The sequence below is a fragment of the Balaenoptera ricei genome, chromosome 13 (genome assembly GCF_028023285.1).
Source record: "Balaenoptera ricei isolate mBalRic1 chromosome 13, mBalRic1.hap2, whole genome shotgun sequence".
NCBI lineage: Eukaryota > Metazoa > Chordata > Mammalia > Artiodactyla > Balaenopteridae > Balaenoptera > Balaenoptera ricei.
The window spans coordinates 71,647,892-71,666,755 of record NC_082651.1 but is presented as its reverse complement, the minus strand read 5'-3'; the positions used below and the strand labels follow the sequence as shown (position 1 = coordinate 71,666,755).

The 18,864-nt window shown below is 34.0% G+C and overlaps 1 protein-coding gene across 3 annotated transcripts in view; it reads right to left on the bottom strand.

The window, feature by feature from the left end:
* HNRNPLL (heterogeneous nuclear ribonucleoprotein L like) overlaps positions 1 to 18,864 on the bottom strand; it is a 37,161-nt gene that overhangs the window by 7,845 nt on the left and 10,452 nt on the right. The window contains exons 2-9 of one of the 3 annotated variants that reach the window (XM_059943565.1): positions 18,228 to 18,337; positions 17,149 to 17,267; positions 12,399 to 12,636; positions 10,850 to 10,935; positions 9,084 to 9,180; positions 8,923 to 8,995; positions 4,556 to 4,627; positions 110 to 327 (exon numbers count right to left, since the gene is read on the bottom strand). In XM_059943565.1, the coding sequence (XP_059799548.1) occupies positions 110 to 327; positions 4,556 to 4,627; positions 8,923 to 8,995; positions 9,084 to 9,180; positions 10,850 to 10,935; positions 12,399 to 12,629 (777 nt within the window). In that variant the 5' untranslated portion in view covers positions 12,630 to 12,636; positions 17,149 to 17,267; positions 18,228 to 18,337. The remainder of the gene's footprint in view (positions 1 to 109; positions 328 to 4,555; positions 4,628 to 8,922; positions 8,996 to 9,083; positions 9,181 to 10,849; positions 10,936 to 12,398; positions 12,637 to 17,148; positions 17,268 to 18,227; positions 18,338 to 18,864) is intronic. The other 2 variants (XM_059943563.1, XM_059943564.1) reach the window with 2 other exon arrangements.

Genomic DNA, 18,864 nt, shown 5'->3' with positions numbered 1-18,864 from the left:
ACACACATATTTGCAGCCTTTTCAGATTTTCCTACTACATATCCTAGCAAAAGAAGCTAATATAAAATGAAACTTAAAAATAATAATAATTTTTTTAAATGAAACTCACCTTTTCAATATTTCCATATAAGCAGAATAGGTTGAAGACTCTTGAACAATTCATTTTTAGTTGATGTAATCCACTAACCATTACAACTGAACCAGAGGGATTTCCTCCATGCATGTAAGAGGAAGATGCCTGCGGTAACGGATAGGCAACAAGCTCAGGTGTATCTCGAGAACCCATTCTGTAACGACTTGGTAAAGGTAATAATGGACCATGGGATCCTATTAAAAAAAAAAAACAAAACAAAACACAACTTTAGCAGACACACTTCACTGCACACAAAAACAAACTCTTAATATTAGCTAGGTTGATGTATATCCAACGAACACTCAAATATATGAGTATGAATATTCAAATATAACCTGTGGGAATTAACAAAAATCTGTATTTATTTGCACCAGATCCAATAAATTTGACCTGCACACACCTGCATATACCAGGCTTTAAGTCCTTATTTTTAAAAAACAGTAGTTTAACAAAAAAGTATACAAGATCAGGCTACAGATAGAGGAGGATTCAGTGTAAAACTTTGGGCCACTATATATAAATTATACTTCAAAATTTAAAAAAAAACTTCTGCCAACATCTTTTGGAAGATAATATAATAAAATCTACAGTGAAATCTAGTAAACTATATACAGATATAACAAAAAGAACATATTTAGTTCCACTGAAAAGCCGTCCCCTTGAATATATTTTACTATTAATGTACTTGCAGGTTAGTATTTTATTCCCCTGATTATAATTTAGGAAACTAAAGCCCTAGATTTAGTTAATAACCCCCCCCCACACATACTCAGAGGCGTCATTATTCAGCAACTTCCATTTTTTGAAACAACATCAAGAATCCAGAAGAAAAAAATGCTTGAGTGTCTGAAACTGCTGTCACAGAAACACAAACAAACCCATCTCTTATACTAAGAATCTTTATTAAGAATCAACTTGCTAACTCTAGAGTAGTTCAAAACAACTTTAATTTATCCTGTTTTCCCATCCATAATAGATTAGAAGTAACAGGAAAAACACAGCTAGGGTGAATGGAATAGATGGGAATGAGGGAGTCTGGAGAAACTGTGATACTAAAAGTCTGCACAGGGCACATTTACAGCAGCAAGAAGAGAGGTGTAAGAACTCAGAAGAAGCAACTAAGATGGAGATACGTAACTCAAAAATATAAACCAACATCTTAGGCACTCCTGAGTCAGTGATTATAGAAGCATACTCTGGGGTGCATGCAACAATTCTCCTGGTGTGCAAGAAACCAATCCAAAAACCCAAGTTCTTTCCTCATTTCTCAAGAAGTAAAGAATATGTAATGTTACTGGCTTTGATTTTTATGTTAGACTAAGGGAGACTTGTCATCTACTAGGTGAGTTACTAAGAACTACTATATTTTGGTATCATAGCACATTATTACAGCTTATGTGGACTCCAAATCAGTATTCTAATTATAGCTGCCATTCATAACAACAAAGCAACACTACCACCGAGCACACGCAAATATAGTGTAAATTCCTGCAATTTTATGGAGGCATACTTTATCAATACATCATCATCAGTGTTGCCTTAAATTGGTCATGGTTTTCAACTGTTCTTATTGCTGGTAATCTAGTTTATCAAGACAATCAATATAGCTCATGGTGAGTTACTTGTAATTATTATGTATTTTGGCCTCTAATTTAGACTATTATACATATACTGGGGTCAAATATCAATCATTCTTACCCTTATTGCAAAAATACACATGCATATTATACTCCACCCAGCCCTACCCCCACTACTACCATTTGTTAGTACAGTAATGACACTCCACTATTATCAGTAAATTTTTTCACAGTAAGTGGAAAAATGTACAGTAGATGGGCAGTGGAAACTCACACTCTGCTTAAGTTGACCAAGGTTTAAAAACTCTTGCAATCTACTGCCATAGGTAACAATTAACTTCAGTGCAAAAGAATACCTGATGTTTGTAATTATGACACTGGGCCACCAGGATTAAATTATGTTACTTACACTATTTAAATTGTTACCTATATTAAGAAGATAAGAAAAAAAAGTCTCTTAAAAGCTTCCTATACTAAATAGTTCATGCAAAATGTTTTGGTGCTTCAGGTTTTAAAAAATTCACTTACATGGAAAAATGCTACGTAAACAGCATCTTGAACATTTTGAAGGCCTTTCCCATCTTTGATACTTTAAATATCTTTGGTCCAGGAACCATATCCAAAGATGCTAACAATTAATATAGAAATTCTTCTTGTGCTCAGAGCAAACAAATCTGTACATTATTTTTTGCCACTTTTCAAATATGAGGGCTTCTATCAGTTCATCTCACATGGCTGGGCTTACCAAATTAAAAGATCTAAAGAATTCTGAAAGCACAAATTTATACTGCTATAATAAACTATGTGAATAAATTTAATCTATTAAATAAACCTTTTCTATTCCTTCTTTCTCACATACCATCATAAAGGAAAAGCTACCTATGATATGACACTAAAATGCAAATAAACCTGTTTTGTTGAACTGCTGATCTGAAGGGACACAGCTGTGATTTGAAGCATTTGTAAAAAGGCTAATATCACAAGCACCCACTGTCACCTTTGCTTTTTCCCCAATTTCCTCATCTTACTTCTCTCCTCAATCAATCTTTATTTATCACTATCTCCTATATCCTATTCTGCTTACTTCCCTAGCAAAGTAGAACAGATTTTCCTTAGTTAAATGTTTCAATGGACATAGCTCAGAATGGACGCCCCTACACAACCCCACCATAACCATTCCTCCTCAGCAGGACTCTCCAGAACCTGAATGATCCCTATTTAACAAACGTCATTCCAAAGAATTTTGCACCTCTCTTTAAGTAAGCTTACATTTTAATATTTATACACACACACACACAAACACTCTAAATAAATAAGGGCATGAAACTGACAAAGAACTTCACAATAGGCTTTTAGAAAATATAAAGTTCTTCTAGGGCATATAACATATTCTTGTTTATGCAATTTTTCTTGTATTTTATTAAGTGAAGACAAACCTGAAAAGCCATACTGAGAAAACGGTCTGTGTCAACATTACTACAGTAGAGTTCTTTGTCCTTCATTTATATGCTCACAGATTTTTCTAACCCCCTTTATCAGAACATTTAATCAATTTCTGGCCTTAAGCTAACTGCCATGACACATTTATATACTCTACAACTATACTACAAACTTTGATTAGCCATTCTTTTGAAATCCTCCATTATACAATGCACAGTAGATTCCTAATAACTTTCTTCATTGCAGGATCAGAAAACTACTCATATGACCATATTTAATATTTACTCTGTTAAAGAAACAACTAAGAAAAATGATCAAGGAACACACGGAAACGACTGTAGTGAGATTTTCCTTCTATACCACACTTACTGTTTTGACATAACATAGAGATTGTTTCATAATCTCTTCTGCAATATAGACTACCACAGAAACTTGAACAAATACACATACACACAAAAACACATGCACAGGGGTAATAAATTCCTGGAGTTCAAATAAAGACACTAGGGAATAAGCTAAAACTCACAGCTAAGAATGGTCATCAAACATGTACACAATTTGAAAATATTTCAGACAACAGGAAACACTGGTGGCTTTTCCATAATAACTTCCAAGAGTACAACATAGCAATTTCTATTTTCTACCACTTCTAACAGTACCTCTAATTGTACTTCAACTTTAACCACAGAATAGGTGGGTCAATAACTACTGCTAAAAACTAAAAAAATATTTAAAAACACAGAACTTATAACTAGTTTAAACTTTTAGCAATAACAATTCTCAACTACTTAACAAAGACAACAGTCTGATACCGAACTTCTTCCTGGGGAAGATTATTATTCTAGCTTTCATAATCTTAACTTATCAACATAGCAAACATTAAAACTGAGAAGTTTTTAAAAAAGAATTAAATACAACTTTAACCAAAGCTGAAGTACCAACTGTAGAACTAAAAGAATTAAGCATCTAACCAAAACCATGTTTCCTTTCAACAAATACCCCATTCTCTCTGCCTCTTATTACTCTAAATTCCTCTTTACTCATAACTGCTAGAATGGAAGAAAATACACTTACTGAGCTATATACTTCTTTCTGGTCCTCTGACAGACTAGAGCCCCTTACTAATCAAAGCCAAAACAAAACAAAACAAAATATAATGGTAAAAAAGCTTTCAATCCCAAACAATAGCTCTCATTTATCTCAAAGATTATGTGATATAACAATAGCCTAAGAAAACAAAGGATTTGGGACAACTCCTTTGGAGTACATTTATAAGGGACTGATCCCATAAACCAAGTCAGGTGAGCAGGAAAAATAGAGACAAGAATTGTGCCATTCTTCATCAGAAATGCAAAAATTCTAATAGTTTGTCTATACTACCCTCCTTCTGCCTTGACAAACTTACCATAGCCATCATGTCTAAACGAAGAAGGGTGTTCTCCCAAAATGGCTTGTCTCTGGCGACCCTTTCCTCTATCTGACACAAAAGTAGAAACATGGTTTTAACAATTTTGACCCAAGTACTTAACAGAGTTCTCACATGGGAAACACCCATTCAAAACATCCATTACAATTCATAAGAGAAATGTGATTCCTGGTTAACGTTAAACATCCATTCATATCCAATTTAAATACAAACACCAAAAGTTTAAGAAAATAATTCTATCTAACAAATTCCACTTAACTTGAGAATATCTTTTTGGCAAATGCCAAATACAATCACACTTTCAAATTAAAGGAAAGAATGGATACTTTTCAGAAAGTGATGTACACAATGCTAGAGTTTGACACTGTACAGAAGTTTTTACCAATACATGTCTTTAAAACAAGCTTTAAGTGCAGTACTTTTGAAAGACAGTACCTGATGCATACTATTAGCTTCAACAGCAACACATTTTCAAAGTGGGCTTCTTTCAAGAAGTTCAGCATAAGCCAACAACAACCTGTATTACATGGTTTCACAATCAGTAAACACAGAGTATTTTGTATGTATATACACATATTTACAAACACCTACTGACTGGAGAGCTGGAAATTTTCACATCACTGGTCCATATTGTGTCATGGACTGGCCATTGTCTATAGACCTTAACACCAGGCAGAACTAGAAGCACTCCCCAAAGTTTAAATATGCCAAGTTAAAGCTAACCAAGGGGGCTACATTATTGGACGAGAGTACTACAATACTCCTAAAGGATAATTTTTATGCTAACTACATTTTTAGGGAAGGCATGCCAATTTTCCCAAATCTGAGACATCAATAAAAAAATTACTTCTAAGTTTCTAAAATAGCACATCCTATGTTAGTAAATTTTAAAAATCATTGTATAATACTTTGGGAAGTTCTGCTGATCAAATTTTGGTGTTCAGTAAGATTTTTTTAAAATGTATCTTAAGAGTCTGATCATTCTCATCTTTGAAAATTCAAAGAGAAAGGCTTTCTACATATCCTTAGTCACCTAAACAAATGAGGTTTATGGGAGATGAGAAATACTTTAATTTTCACTTCAGTCTACAGAAGTATTGTTTTAATTACCTATTCCAAGTTATCATAGCACTGAAAGGGACCTAGGAGGTCATCTAGTTCAACTTTTATTCAGTGTTAAATTCTCTTTACATCATCCCTGAGACCACCAGTTGGGACCATCTAGCCTCTGCTTACCCAACACTGGTAACAAGGTACTTACTACTTTCCCTTACATTTTCAGTTAGTTCTAAATCATGAGAAAATTAATTTCTATATTGTACAGAAATTTGTCCTCTACATATATTCTACTCCATTTAGGGCCTCACAGCCTTACTCATTACTTAGACTTTCTCCAAGAACCCTTTCAAATGCTTAGGAGTTATTATGATCCTCCATTTCCCCAAAGTCATTTCTTCTCCAGTCTAAACATTCACAGTTCCTTCTTTCCATTACACGGCTTCCAGCATCATCATTTAAGTCTCACTCCTCTTCAATCAATCCAGTCTGCTATTCCATTCTGCTAACATTCCTCTGCTTAAGCATGCCACCAAATGCTAAATATAAGTCCTTATCTGATCTAAGAATCTTAAACCAAAACCACCATAAAGTCTTCATGGCATAGTTTTACTGATATAGTTAACTGTGTGCTATAAAGGAAAGAGCACTGAATCGGGAATCATAAGATTTCAACTTAACCAGTAATTTGCTATATAATCATAGAAACAATCTTCATTCATAAAATGAAGAAGTTAGAGTAGATGATCTCCAAGGTATCTTTCAGCCAAACATTGTCATTACTTCTCTTTAATAATTTCTCTTCATAATATATTTCTCACAGTAATTTCTCTTCAATAATTCTCTTTATTGGAAGCATTTACTACCTAAAATAAGGTCACATAAAGAAGGGTGAGGAAGAGTCAAACACTGAATATATCGGTCTATAAATAGTGGTGTGTAACCTTTCATGGATTCAGTCTGAAATCTGTTGGAAGCTGTGGACCTTTTCTCCCCCAAAAGATGCACACATACACAAGCGTTGCTTAACATTTCTGGAGGGATTCTCTGGAGTCTAGGCTATGAATTCTTTGCACTAAAATGTAATTTGAGTTGAAAAGAACTTTTTGAAATGAGGTTATATTTATAAAATCACTCTTTTTTTGGTAGAAAAAGTTACAATTCAGTATCAACTTGAGTGGAAGCTAAAGTCACTACAAAAACAAAAACATAAACTGCCATATGATATTTGCTATACAGACAAGTATCTATCTGTAAGGAATTAGAAAACAAGAATTCTTCTCCCTTGAAAGCATAAATAACTAAAACTCTGTTTTACCTCCTTTAATTATATTTCCCTATTTAAATATCTACCTTACACATTTCTAAACTTTCTGACTGTAATTCTTTGTATAAAAATCTAAGCTGGCTTTTGTAAAATTCAGACCTTTTAAAAGAATAAACACTATTACGATAAGAAGCATATCTATAAATATTTTAAGAGACATTAAGAGAAATGTAACCAAAACTCACTATTTCAAATGAGTTAAAAAAAAAACAAACAACTGAATATTCAGTAACTGTAACTCAACAGAAGTGAGAGATTTCTCATCAACCACTTGTTCTGTTGTTTGAGTACTAAGGCTTTGTCTTTCAATACTGTATTCAACTGTACCAAGACTCTGCCAAGCAGATTTCTGTGAGTAGTGAAAAATGTGGGGTCCAGCCAAAGCTGCATTACCAAACAAACCTGTTTGCAACCCCATGCATAAGGCAAGATGATTTCCTGAGAACTAAGAATTAAAGGGGCCAATCATCCAAAAGTCCTAAATATTCGAACATGCAAAGGATCACCGCATTGTCTCATTTTTTTCTTTTGGCAACAGTACATGCACTATGGAGTCCCTACTGCCCAAGATATTTTGGATGCCGTAAAAATTTTTCCTAGTTTACTGACTTCTACAGACATACTCATCTTGGTGAGTTTTTCCAACACATGGTTCAGACACTGATATTGTAGTTGAGATGTAGCCAATACTGCAGCCCCCTTGTTTTTACAAGATCCACATTTCGGTTTGTATATTCCAGAATTGCCACACAGTTAGTTGAACAATTTTATCAGTCAAATCTATGCTCATGAAATCTAGCATTTATAAGTTATAGGTGAAAATGCATCTCAAATGAAATGCTCCTATTTTCAGCTTTATCAAGTTCAAATATATTCTACCTTGAACAGACATGGTACTTTCACCTACATTTGAAATGCCAAAATTTCTAGTTACACAAATTAACATGAGTGATAACCTTAAATTGTTACAAAAAGTGACAACTTATAAACAGCCACTTTACAAAAATCAAACCACACAGAAAATCGTCTTTTACATATAATGCACCTTTTCATTATTATGTTATTCTATTCAATGTCCACAATTGAGGGAAAAAAAAAAAAAGGTAAACTTAAGTGCAGCAAGTATGCACCTTTCTAATCCTTTTATCTTTAATATCTGTGTGGATTGGTTGAGCATTATAATTCCCAAGACCTGTAGATAAACTGGCCCTGGTTATTTGTCAATTAACAATTTGAATCTAAGCTGCTAACAGTTACAGCAACGGGCATTAAGATTTACAACATTGTAGATAAAATCTAGTATCCGTCAGTGAAAAGTTTTAAATTCTACAACTGAAACCTTAAGGGAAATCAAACCAATATATACATACAACTTGAATAAATGGGCACAGTCTATCATGGTATTCATCCCATGCAAGTCTGAAGTACTGTTAAGTGTCCTCCTTTAAAAACTTGGGGTGATGGTGCATGCAGTATGCAGTCAAGGTGAATTGCAAGTCTGAGTTTTTCAGAGGGCTTTTTGCTGATGCCGATGTTGTGCGTGATGAAGTGTAGAGTCAGCCTGCTGGAGTCCTCTATCCTTCTTAATGCCTCGTCCAGCTTGGGGGAAAAGTCCTTTCCATAGAGAAGCAGTGTGCAAGTTTGCAGTTTGTAAGTAATATTCTGAATCAGTTTCCTCTCCTCCAAAGAGAGAGAGCTGCTTGGAGAAATGCAAGTCCTTGAACTGCGGGCGTGCCTGTATGTGTGGGCTCCTTGTTGAACTAAATATAAATAACTCAGTACATACCAGTAAGGGGCACTAATGTTCAAGGTTCTTTTCCAGCATTACAAGGTCTTTTGCAACAAAAGCTTCACCAACAAGGTTTTCATCATTGAACTAGCTCATCTCAGGAAAAAGGACTCTAACTGCATGTAAAAATTTGGCAGCAGATGTAAGTACATCTAAAATGCATAAAATACTTACCTCGTCTTCCCAAATACGGTTTAGTGTAGTCCCAACTGTCATTGTCGTTCCTAATAACATTTAGACGAGTTGGCTGTTAAGATTAAAAAGAAAGTAAGTTCAAATTATATATCCAAAGCATATGTATTTCTTTAGTGAAGTGTTGAAAAAAAAATATTTACCCTTGCGTATTCAATTTTTAGTGTGCAACATCCAGCATATATATCGGCTCCATTGAGTGCTGCTTTAGCTTTCTGGGCACAAAGGACTGATTCAAACATAAGCTCTATTAAGGAAATTTGGTTTAAGGTGTCCAAAATTTATCATTATTCACTCCATAAGAAATGGACTGGAAAAAATGAGAAATCACTTTCTCGCTTCTGAAAATGCTTTACCAAATAAAATTTCTAGATGAATTTTAGTAGGAGAATTTATTTTTAAGGTCAAGGGTACCAAAGAAAACGTAATACAACCAAAAGTATTTATAATACATAAATCCTTCTAGGTCATCATAAGTACTTTATAACCCGGGGTTTTGGGGTGTGGGAGAGGGAGCATGGAGCATGGCCCCATTCCCTAGCAAAGGCCAGCTTGCTATCTTGAAACAGGAAATATTTTACTCTTAAACTAGGAAGAACAGGGCAGTCCAGTGGTTAGGACTCCACACGTTCACTGCCAAGGGTGCGGGTTCAATCCCTGGTCAGGAAACTAAGATCCTGCAAGCTGCACAAGCTGCACAGCATGGCCAAAAATAAATAAATAAAGTAGGAAGAACATTACAAAGAATCAATATAATACAAAAGAAATACTTGATTTTTATATATTTCTGAGAAGGCTGAGTTTATAATCTTTATCTTTCATTTTACTGGTTTTAAAAAATTACTTAAGTTTCTAATTGTTAAAAAAAATCAAACCACAAAATTAGTAGGAAAAAAAAAAAGCAAAAACAACTTCCCAGAGTAAGCACCATTAAGAGTTTGCTGTAGGGCTTCCCTGGTGGCGCAGTGGTTAAGAATCCGCCTGTCCATGCAGGGGACACGGGTTCCAGCCCTGGTCCTGGAAGATCCCACATGCCGCGGAGCAACTAAGCCTGTGCGCCACAACTACTGAGCCTGCGCTCTAGAGCCCGCGAGCCACAACTACTGAGCCTGAACTCTAGAGCCTGTGCTCCACAACAAGAGAAGCCACTGCAATGAGAAGCCCGTGCACCACAACAAGAAGCCCGTGCACCACAACGAAGAGTAGCCCCCCACTCGCCACACCTAGAGAAAGCCCGTGTGCAGCAACGAAAACCCAATGCAGCCAAAAATAAATAAATAAAATAAATAAATTTTTTAAAAATTAAAAAAAAAAAAGCGTTTGCTGTATATCCCAACCTTTTTCTATGCATACACATGTACACATAGGTTAGGTTTTTTTTTTTTAATTATTATTTTTTAATGGGATTGTACTATATGTACTATTTTGCAACTTGCTCTTTTTACTCAATGTATAACAAATTTAACATAGGGAAGCAGGTCTTACATAAACCATGACCATTTAAAAGATTCAATGAAGAAAGGCAAGAAATGGTCTATTAACTCCAACGTTTTGATACTTCCAAGCTGCCTACTTTAAAGAGAGATTCAGAAAAGTCCATTTGGGAAAAATTTCAAAAAGGTACAAGTGAACATATTATCAAACAGTGTTATTTTTTCCTCATTAAAAAGGCAAAGCACACTGTAAAATGAAACACTGGACTATTTTATGGTAGCAAGTTATTTTATCAAAAACAGTAAAATTCTCTGTGGGTACTGCAGTTTCATTCTTTAAATGGAAGACAAATAGATATAGGGGACGGTGGGGAGAATAAACACCACTTGTCTAGAAATGATTAAGCAGGAAAAAATAAGATCTATATTACACAGTATTAATACACATCAATAAAAAATTTACAAATAAAGGATATTCAACCATTGCTTGTATCCCATTTCTCTTGAATATAACAATACGTTGCACTTTTCCAACAGGATTGCATACAGTATATAAAACATCCTATGAAGGAAAGAAAACAAGACGTCATCACATTTTATACTTAGAAAAATAATAAAGCTATACTCTATTTTGTTTTACTAAAAAAAAACTGTCAAGATGTCATTTCTATTAAGTACTAATTAAACTTTTAAAAACTGTTACACTTTAATAGATCTAAAGTTATTTCTTCACCTACACAATATACCCACATTAGAGAACTTCCAATGAAACATTTGAAAAACATTATTACTTATTTTTAATCTCCTAAATGAATCCTCAATTTTTATTTTCTTAACAGGTACCTAAAAGAATCTCTGACAATACACAATTAATAAACCAAAGCTGTAATCACTTTGCTTTTTCCCTAATGTGACTCTGAAATGTTTAATACTATAATCGCTTAAATCACAATAATAAATATTTATTAAAAAGTAGTAGTAGAACAACTCAGTATTTATTTTCAAGGACAATGGCTATAGATAAAAGACCCAGGGAAGATCATTTATATTGAGTTAAATTTCACCAAACAAGATGCCTGAATCATCTAAGAGAGAACCCTAAATACCCACTTAGGAACAATTCTTCAACTTTCAAAATTCTGAGTACCTACAATTACACAGCCACACCATTAGGTACTAAGGATACAGTAAACAAATCGGAGTACTTGTACTAGTTATATTCTTTTTCCCAAAACACCAGATACTGTAAATATATTAATACTGTTTATTAATAAGTCTATACATATTACAAAAGTAAATAGATACATAATGTCTAACTAAATTTAAATAGTGTCTTATGCTTTAAGTTTATGTCCAAATATCATATACCCTTACTAGAAGTCATACTAAATGAAGCTCCTCTTATTGTGATATTTTATTCATTACAAAAATCCTTATCACTATCACAGTGTCCTTATCACTAGTTTATTATTAAACAGCATGTGATTATTATGAAGTAGAAAACTGAACTGGTTCAAGAACATGAATCCTTTTAAATTCTAATATCACTGTTTTAAAGAGTGAAGAAGGGAACTTTTAGGTAAATCGGAGAAGTTTTTAACAAGCTATCTCTAAACAGCTTATAATGATAAATGTACCTTACTGTACTATGGAATTCTGTCACTACCTAGAAGATGCTTTTAATACATGTGCTGGCATATTAGAGAGAGATTTCTTGGATCATTTCCACCAAGTCCGTCTAACGCTTTATTATCAGAAAGAGAGTTAACACTGATGTTAATAAAAAAATTTAATGTGCTTATTTAATTATGACAACTGTGCTTCTGACCTTTTTATAGCTTCAGTGCTCACCATGTCTTTGTTCATTAAACTTGATAGTCAAAATTAAAATTAATTTTAATAATTCTTTTTTAAAAATCCACTATTTTCAAATATCTATATGGCAGTGAAGAAAACTACAGATTAGTCACTCAAGACAAATTCCAAAATCACTTTTAATTTAGCTTGTCTTACTAAAATACATACCACCGTAATTGGATAAAGAGGATTCTGAATCGATAGCAGAAGAACTTTGTTGCCTCCTGATGGATCATCAGTATTTCCTGGCCGAGTGATCCTTTTGCTTGTAGAATAGTTGAAAAAAGCCTGCTGACCAGCTATGTACACGGGTTCATCTGCAGCAAACGTCACACATTCTTTGGCACTATCTATGTTCTCAAATTCTACTAGAGCCTGCCGTTTAAATGGCATCATCATCACATAGCTGAAAGGGAGATTGGGAAAGAATAATATAGTAAGTTCAATTAACATTATTTTTCTCAATCAAGTAAAAGCAGACTTTAACAAAAAAGTCTTAAGTCATACAGATTAGTAGTCTTCACTACCTGTATCCAATATTAGTCAACTCTTAAATTATCCACATAAATTGCGGTACACCAGGTAGATGGTACATACTTGAAACCTCCTCCTCCTGTGATTGAAAGCTTTTAACTACCTCATGCCCTCCTCAAGCACAATTCTGTTACCAGTTGTTAATCATGCCATCCAGTTTATTCCTCAGGCTGCCACTTCCAAGCAGCATTAGAAAATACCTAGATACAGAAATCAGCAGAGAAACAAGAAGATCCTACTGTGTAGCACAGGGAACTATGTTCAACATACTGTGAAAAACCATAATCGAAAAGAATATGAAAAAGAATATATATGTATAACTGAGCCACTTTGCTGAACAGCAGAAATTAACACAACACTGTAAAGCAACTATACCTCAATAAAAAAAATTTTTAAAAAAGAAATCAACAGAGATAAAACTCAAGAGAAGGTTAGCAGATGGGTCCCCTCGACAACAGAAACTACCACCTCTATTGAATTTTGCAAATAAGTATGTGCCACACTAAGAAATGACTACACTTCCATTTGTCTTACTAAAAACAGAGAACCAAAAGACAAAAAGAAGCAACTACAAACAGACCAAATTTCATACAATAATCTCCTCTAAAATTCTTAAATATTTTTAAATATTAAAGAATCCATAAAAAGATATTCACTAGAATATGGTAATCGTGGATGCTATGGCCAAGACAGTGAAGTATTTACTCTTCATTGTATACTCTTTGGGAAGGGGAATATATTTTAATCCATGAAATGAAAAATAAAGAAATGAAGGAAGGGAGGTTAGCGAGAAATCAGAACAGATGGATCAGAACAGGGAAACATGTCCTCTATTCACAGGAACAAGGACCTTAAAAATATTTTAAAATCAATGTGCTTTTTATAATAGCAGAAGGCCAGAGAAATAACATCGGGTCAGGTACTCAGAGACAGCACTGCTTCTCAATCAGGCGTCCAGGACCAACCACTAAACTTCAAAACCTAGCAAGTGTTTCTTAGTAAGAAACAGACCACTTTGTAGCCTGGCAAATTATGTAATTTCTTATGAATTTCAGCTTCCTCATTTATACAACTGGGAGGATTGTCGTCAAGATTACAGTTTCTGCACACGTATTGCTTGCCTTGCCTCATTCATCTTTACATCCTCAGAATCTAGAAACGGAGCCTGGCACATGACAGGTGTTCAATCACCATTTGTTGGTCTATGAGGCTTATTAGCTCTCTCAACCCACATCATTCAAAATTAGAGAATAAAACACAGAAACAATAACGCCTGGGATTAGTTTATAAATGCAAGATATAAATTCCCAGAGAGAAACATTCGTTTTAGAAACGCAAACTCCTAGCTGAAGTTCTAAAGTCTTGTATACAAAAAAACAGAAAACCCTGGAATCAGGTCTACGCTAAAGAAATTAAGGAATAATAAATATTCTCCTCTCACAAATATGTTGTTTTATAGCTAAATGATATCACCAAGTAAATATGTTAATAATGCCCTTTGGCTCTTTGGAAACACAGAAAAATTATAAAGGCCCAAAAATATTTAAATTCTTTATTGGCCTATTAAAATAGACTCACCTGTTTGTAGTAAAAAGTGCTGTCAATAACTGCTGTAAGAAGTAAGCTAGAAGCACAGAGCTAAAAGTTAAACAGGTTACCCAGGAAAAGTGGCATCATAGGAAGATAGGGAAGGCAAAATTAGAATGTCACAAAGGCATTTTAGAATTCACTTAAATTGTCTGGCACATAATTTTTTAAAAAATTTTAAAAAGCATTAGTATGAGAAAGACTGGAAGACCAAAGAGAGTAAAAATAAACAAAAAGTCTAAGGAACATGGTAGGTAGGGTGGGTGCTTTCAACTTATAGCTTAAAACATGTTTACTACTTTTTAAATAAAAACAGGAGGAAGCAAGAGATTTACTACACAAATTAGGTCCCAAAAGTTTTATTTTAAAATTTAAACTGGTATAGCTAATCACTACCTAGCATCCTCTCCTTTAATGAGAGGGGAGAAGGGAGGAAAAGAGACTCAGTATATATTTCTAAATATTCTTTTGATTAAATAAAGACCAAAAAAATAGCAATTTTATTATCCTGACAGAACCATTCTCAAGATCTTGTTATAGTTTCTCCTGAACTTCTTTCCTATACATCTAGTTTTTAAGTATCAACTTACTATATATTGAACTTGGTGACTCATCTATTTAAGATGAGCAGCTTCTATACAGTCTTTATAATTCCCCCCCCAACACCACTCAATAAATCAACAAATAAAAAAATAGGGAAAGGTTCTATAAATGCAACATTTTGAAGCAAAACACCTACTCCTCATAGGAGGCTGTTCAAGGTTCTTTTAGCTTTAGTAGCTAAGATCAAGATCATTCCACACAACTGAAACTCCTATTATCATATTTATGCCAATTAAGCTCGTAATTATACACTAATTTGTTCCGATTATTTCATGACTTTTCTATCCACATAACTACCAATCTTGAGGACAGAACAATGTACTACGCAAATTAACTAAATAAAATTCATATATGGAACACATTACCATGGACTAAGTATCGAACAGTATAGAGTCTAAAACTGGGACTTCCCTGGTGGCGCAGTGGATAAGGCTCCAAGCTCCCAATGCAGGGGGCCCGGGTTCCATCCCTGGTCAGGGAACTAGATCCCACATGTGTGCTGCAACTAAGAGTCCACGAGCTGCAACTAAGGAGCCTGCCTGCCACAACTAAGACCCAGCACAACCAAATAAATAAATAAATATTTTTTTTAAGTATATAAATATAATAATAAAAACGGACAGGCCACTCAGAAGTAATTCAAATTACTTACAAACTTAAACAAATAGTTCTATTTCTTTAATCCCCAACACTCAGCTCATGGTCATAATTAACATCAAAATATCAATATAGTTATTATTTCCCTAAAGTTTCCAACTGTATTTGCTCATCAACTTGTTTTCTGACATTGCTTTGGTATTTCTTGGCTCTAAGAAAATAACTTAAAAAACCCTAAATATATAAGAACAGAAGAAAGTAATAATTCAGAGATAACTATCTTTTTATAACTCCATGAGACAATGCACCACCTAGAAGGTCCTTATAGTGACTGGGTTAGACTAGTGTCAACATGCAAGTCTAAATATAGTCTAAGCAGTCTGCTTCAATGCTATGTAACTGTCCAGACAAACTTAACTTCCAATATCCACTCCAAATGACTAAGAAGTGATATAGTTATCTTAGTGATACTTCAAGAAATGGGCTTTTTTAATGCCCGTGTGGATTTCCAATTTGTACCTCCAAGGATCAACAATATGTTAACAGTGGTTTCTGAGGTACATAAGTTAAGGGTAACAAGTTTGCTAAGTCATCCATCTCTCAATGAGGTCACCAAAGAAATTAATTAAAAAGATCCCCTGATGGAAGGTAACACAACCCCTACTCCTTTGAAGCAATGATTCCTCTGTTGGAACCTCTGATCACTCCCTCCCCATCTATTTATTCACCATCCTTTCAATACTCAAAACTCCACATAAATTTTTATAAAATTGAAGCAATCAAGCAATCTCAGCAAATATATTGAAATTTCTCTCCTATTTATATATTATGACTTAGTCTGTGTCTGATGCCTATAACAAAAACCCCAAACGTATTCATCAATGGAAAAAATAATAATAAAATAAACTCTAGATTATCCATACTAAGAAGAGAACAGCCAGGCATATTCCAAAAATAATCTACAAAATGTTTTAGAGTGTCTATTTTTGCAGCAGATTCACTTTTCTAATTATGTTTTCCATTTAAGTCAATATTCTTAAGTACACACCAGCTGTGGAAAAAGGAGGAGCCTGAGTGAATACAAAACACAAAAGGAAGACAAGCTAGGATAAAACACTGACCGCTCATGATCTGCATAAGAACTCACAGCAACATGCACCTAAGCAAATAATGCCTACCCTTAATCTACCCACTTTTCATTGCCAACTGATTCTTAAATAGTTCAAAACAAACAAAAAACAAAACAAAACAAAATCAGTATTTAAGTACCACTATTTGAAACTCTGAAGATGAAGGGCGTAATTAACTCAATGGTTTAAAAGCAGCGTTTAAGAAGGAATCATGGATTCATTTGAAAATCAGATGAAAGATGCAATAATCAATTTTACACACAACCTGGTTGAGGAGTGAGAGGGGATCATGGATCCACAAAAATTCATCCATGCATAATCCCAGAAAGCCTCAGAAGGCTTCAAAGATATACAGTCATAGGTAAACAATATATACTATGGTTAAACATCAAGGCTTATAGCAAGCAAGCAAAGTTTGTTCTACCATACTGTTTTCACAATCTGTATGAAGTCCTTATTGGCCTTACCATATTGTCCCAAATTTTTCCAGAGCCTCCACAAGGTCTGCTTCAACCACAGATTCACAGAGTCCTCGAACATGGACAACGGGTGAAACAGAAACTTTATGATGACTTCCACCTGCCTCCTAGCAAGATAAAATAATTTCTAGTTAAAAAGTTTAGAAGTCTAAATAAATTGCATCTTTTAGTAAACCCATCTCTGCATTAAAAAGCAAACATTAAAAAAAAAAAAAAATCCCAAACCAAATTGCAATTCACAAGTTAGCGAAAGGACCCGAGAGTAAAATCACTAATTAAATGTTTGGCATGAAAATTCTGATTTCTTAAAAGGGAGCATTCTCTCTCAATAAGAACTACAGATAAGTTATTTAATAACTCATTTCAACTTCAACTTATATAATATTGTACATCAACTATACTTCAATAAAAAAATAACTTATTTCAACTTCAAGGAAATCTCAGAAAAAACGTCAGCAGATACACAGAGCATGCTACAATTGTAAACATACTTTATATTCATAATTTCACTTCCATAAAAATCAAAATCTCAAGTAGACCAAATGAACAAAAAGTCCCAATTAAAATTTCTTCTTTAATATAAAGATTATATAATTTATTTTTCCTGGAATATAGATTAATATCATATTTTGTCCTTATTTAATTGGTTACCTAGTCCCACAATAATTTGAAGTTACTCAGTACACCTGACAACTTAAATTTATACAAGGTACCATCTTTGCTGATGAACAAGGAGTACTCAAAAATACAAGCCTTGGGAAATTCCCTGGCAGTCCAGTGGTTAGGACTTGGTGCTTTCACTGCCAGGGCCCGGGTTCAATCCCTGATTGGGGAACTAAGATCCCACAAGCCGTGTGGCACAGCCCAAAAAAAAAGAAAAAAAAAACACAAACCTTCCTGGGCTTCTGTGAAGTATTGTGTATCTTTGAGTATGCCCAGCAAGAAGTCTTAAAACATATGGTCTTAAACTTTATTTTAAAAGGGACTATGTAGGAAAATTAGCTTGAAAATGAAAATAGCTCTCATTTACTTATTCAAGTTCTATTAAGACAAAGATCTGTATTTACAACTAGCCACTGGGCACCTCTCTTGCATCACTTCAGAAATGACCTCCATAAAAGATGAAATCTTGCCGTTTGTGACAACATGGATGGATCTAAAGGGTATTATGCAGAATCTAAAAAACAAAATAAACCAACAAGCAAAACAAAACCAAAACAAACTCACAGATACAGAGAACAAATGGGTGGTTGAGGGGGAGGGATGTGAAACAGGTGAAGGGGATTAAGAGGTACAAACCTCCAGTTACAAAATAAATAAGCCATGGGATGTAATATACAGCATAAGGAATATGGTCAATAATATAATAACTCTGTATGGGACTGATGGTTACTAGACTTATCATGGTGATCATTTCATAATGTATGCAAAGTCAAATCACTATGCAGTACACCTGAAGCTAACATATTATACATCAACTATATTGCAATTAAAAAGTAATTTCTAAAAGGAAAGAAATGAATTCCATGTACAATTCACACATATACCAAAAAAATCTATTAAAGGAAAGGGTTTTTTCTCCTATAAACAGGAAAAAAGGGTTTTTCCTCCTAATCTAAAAACACAAATGTTTTACCATTAAAACTTAAGAATCATTTTAAGAACATTAAATCCCTTTATGGCTATTTTTAAAGACTCACCAAC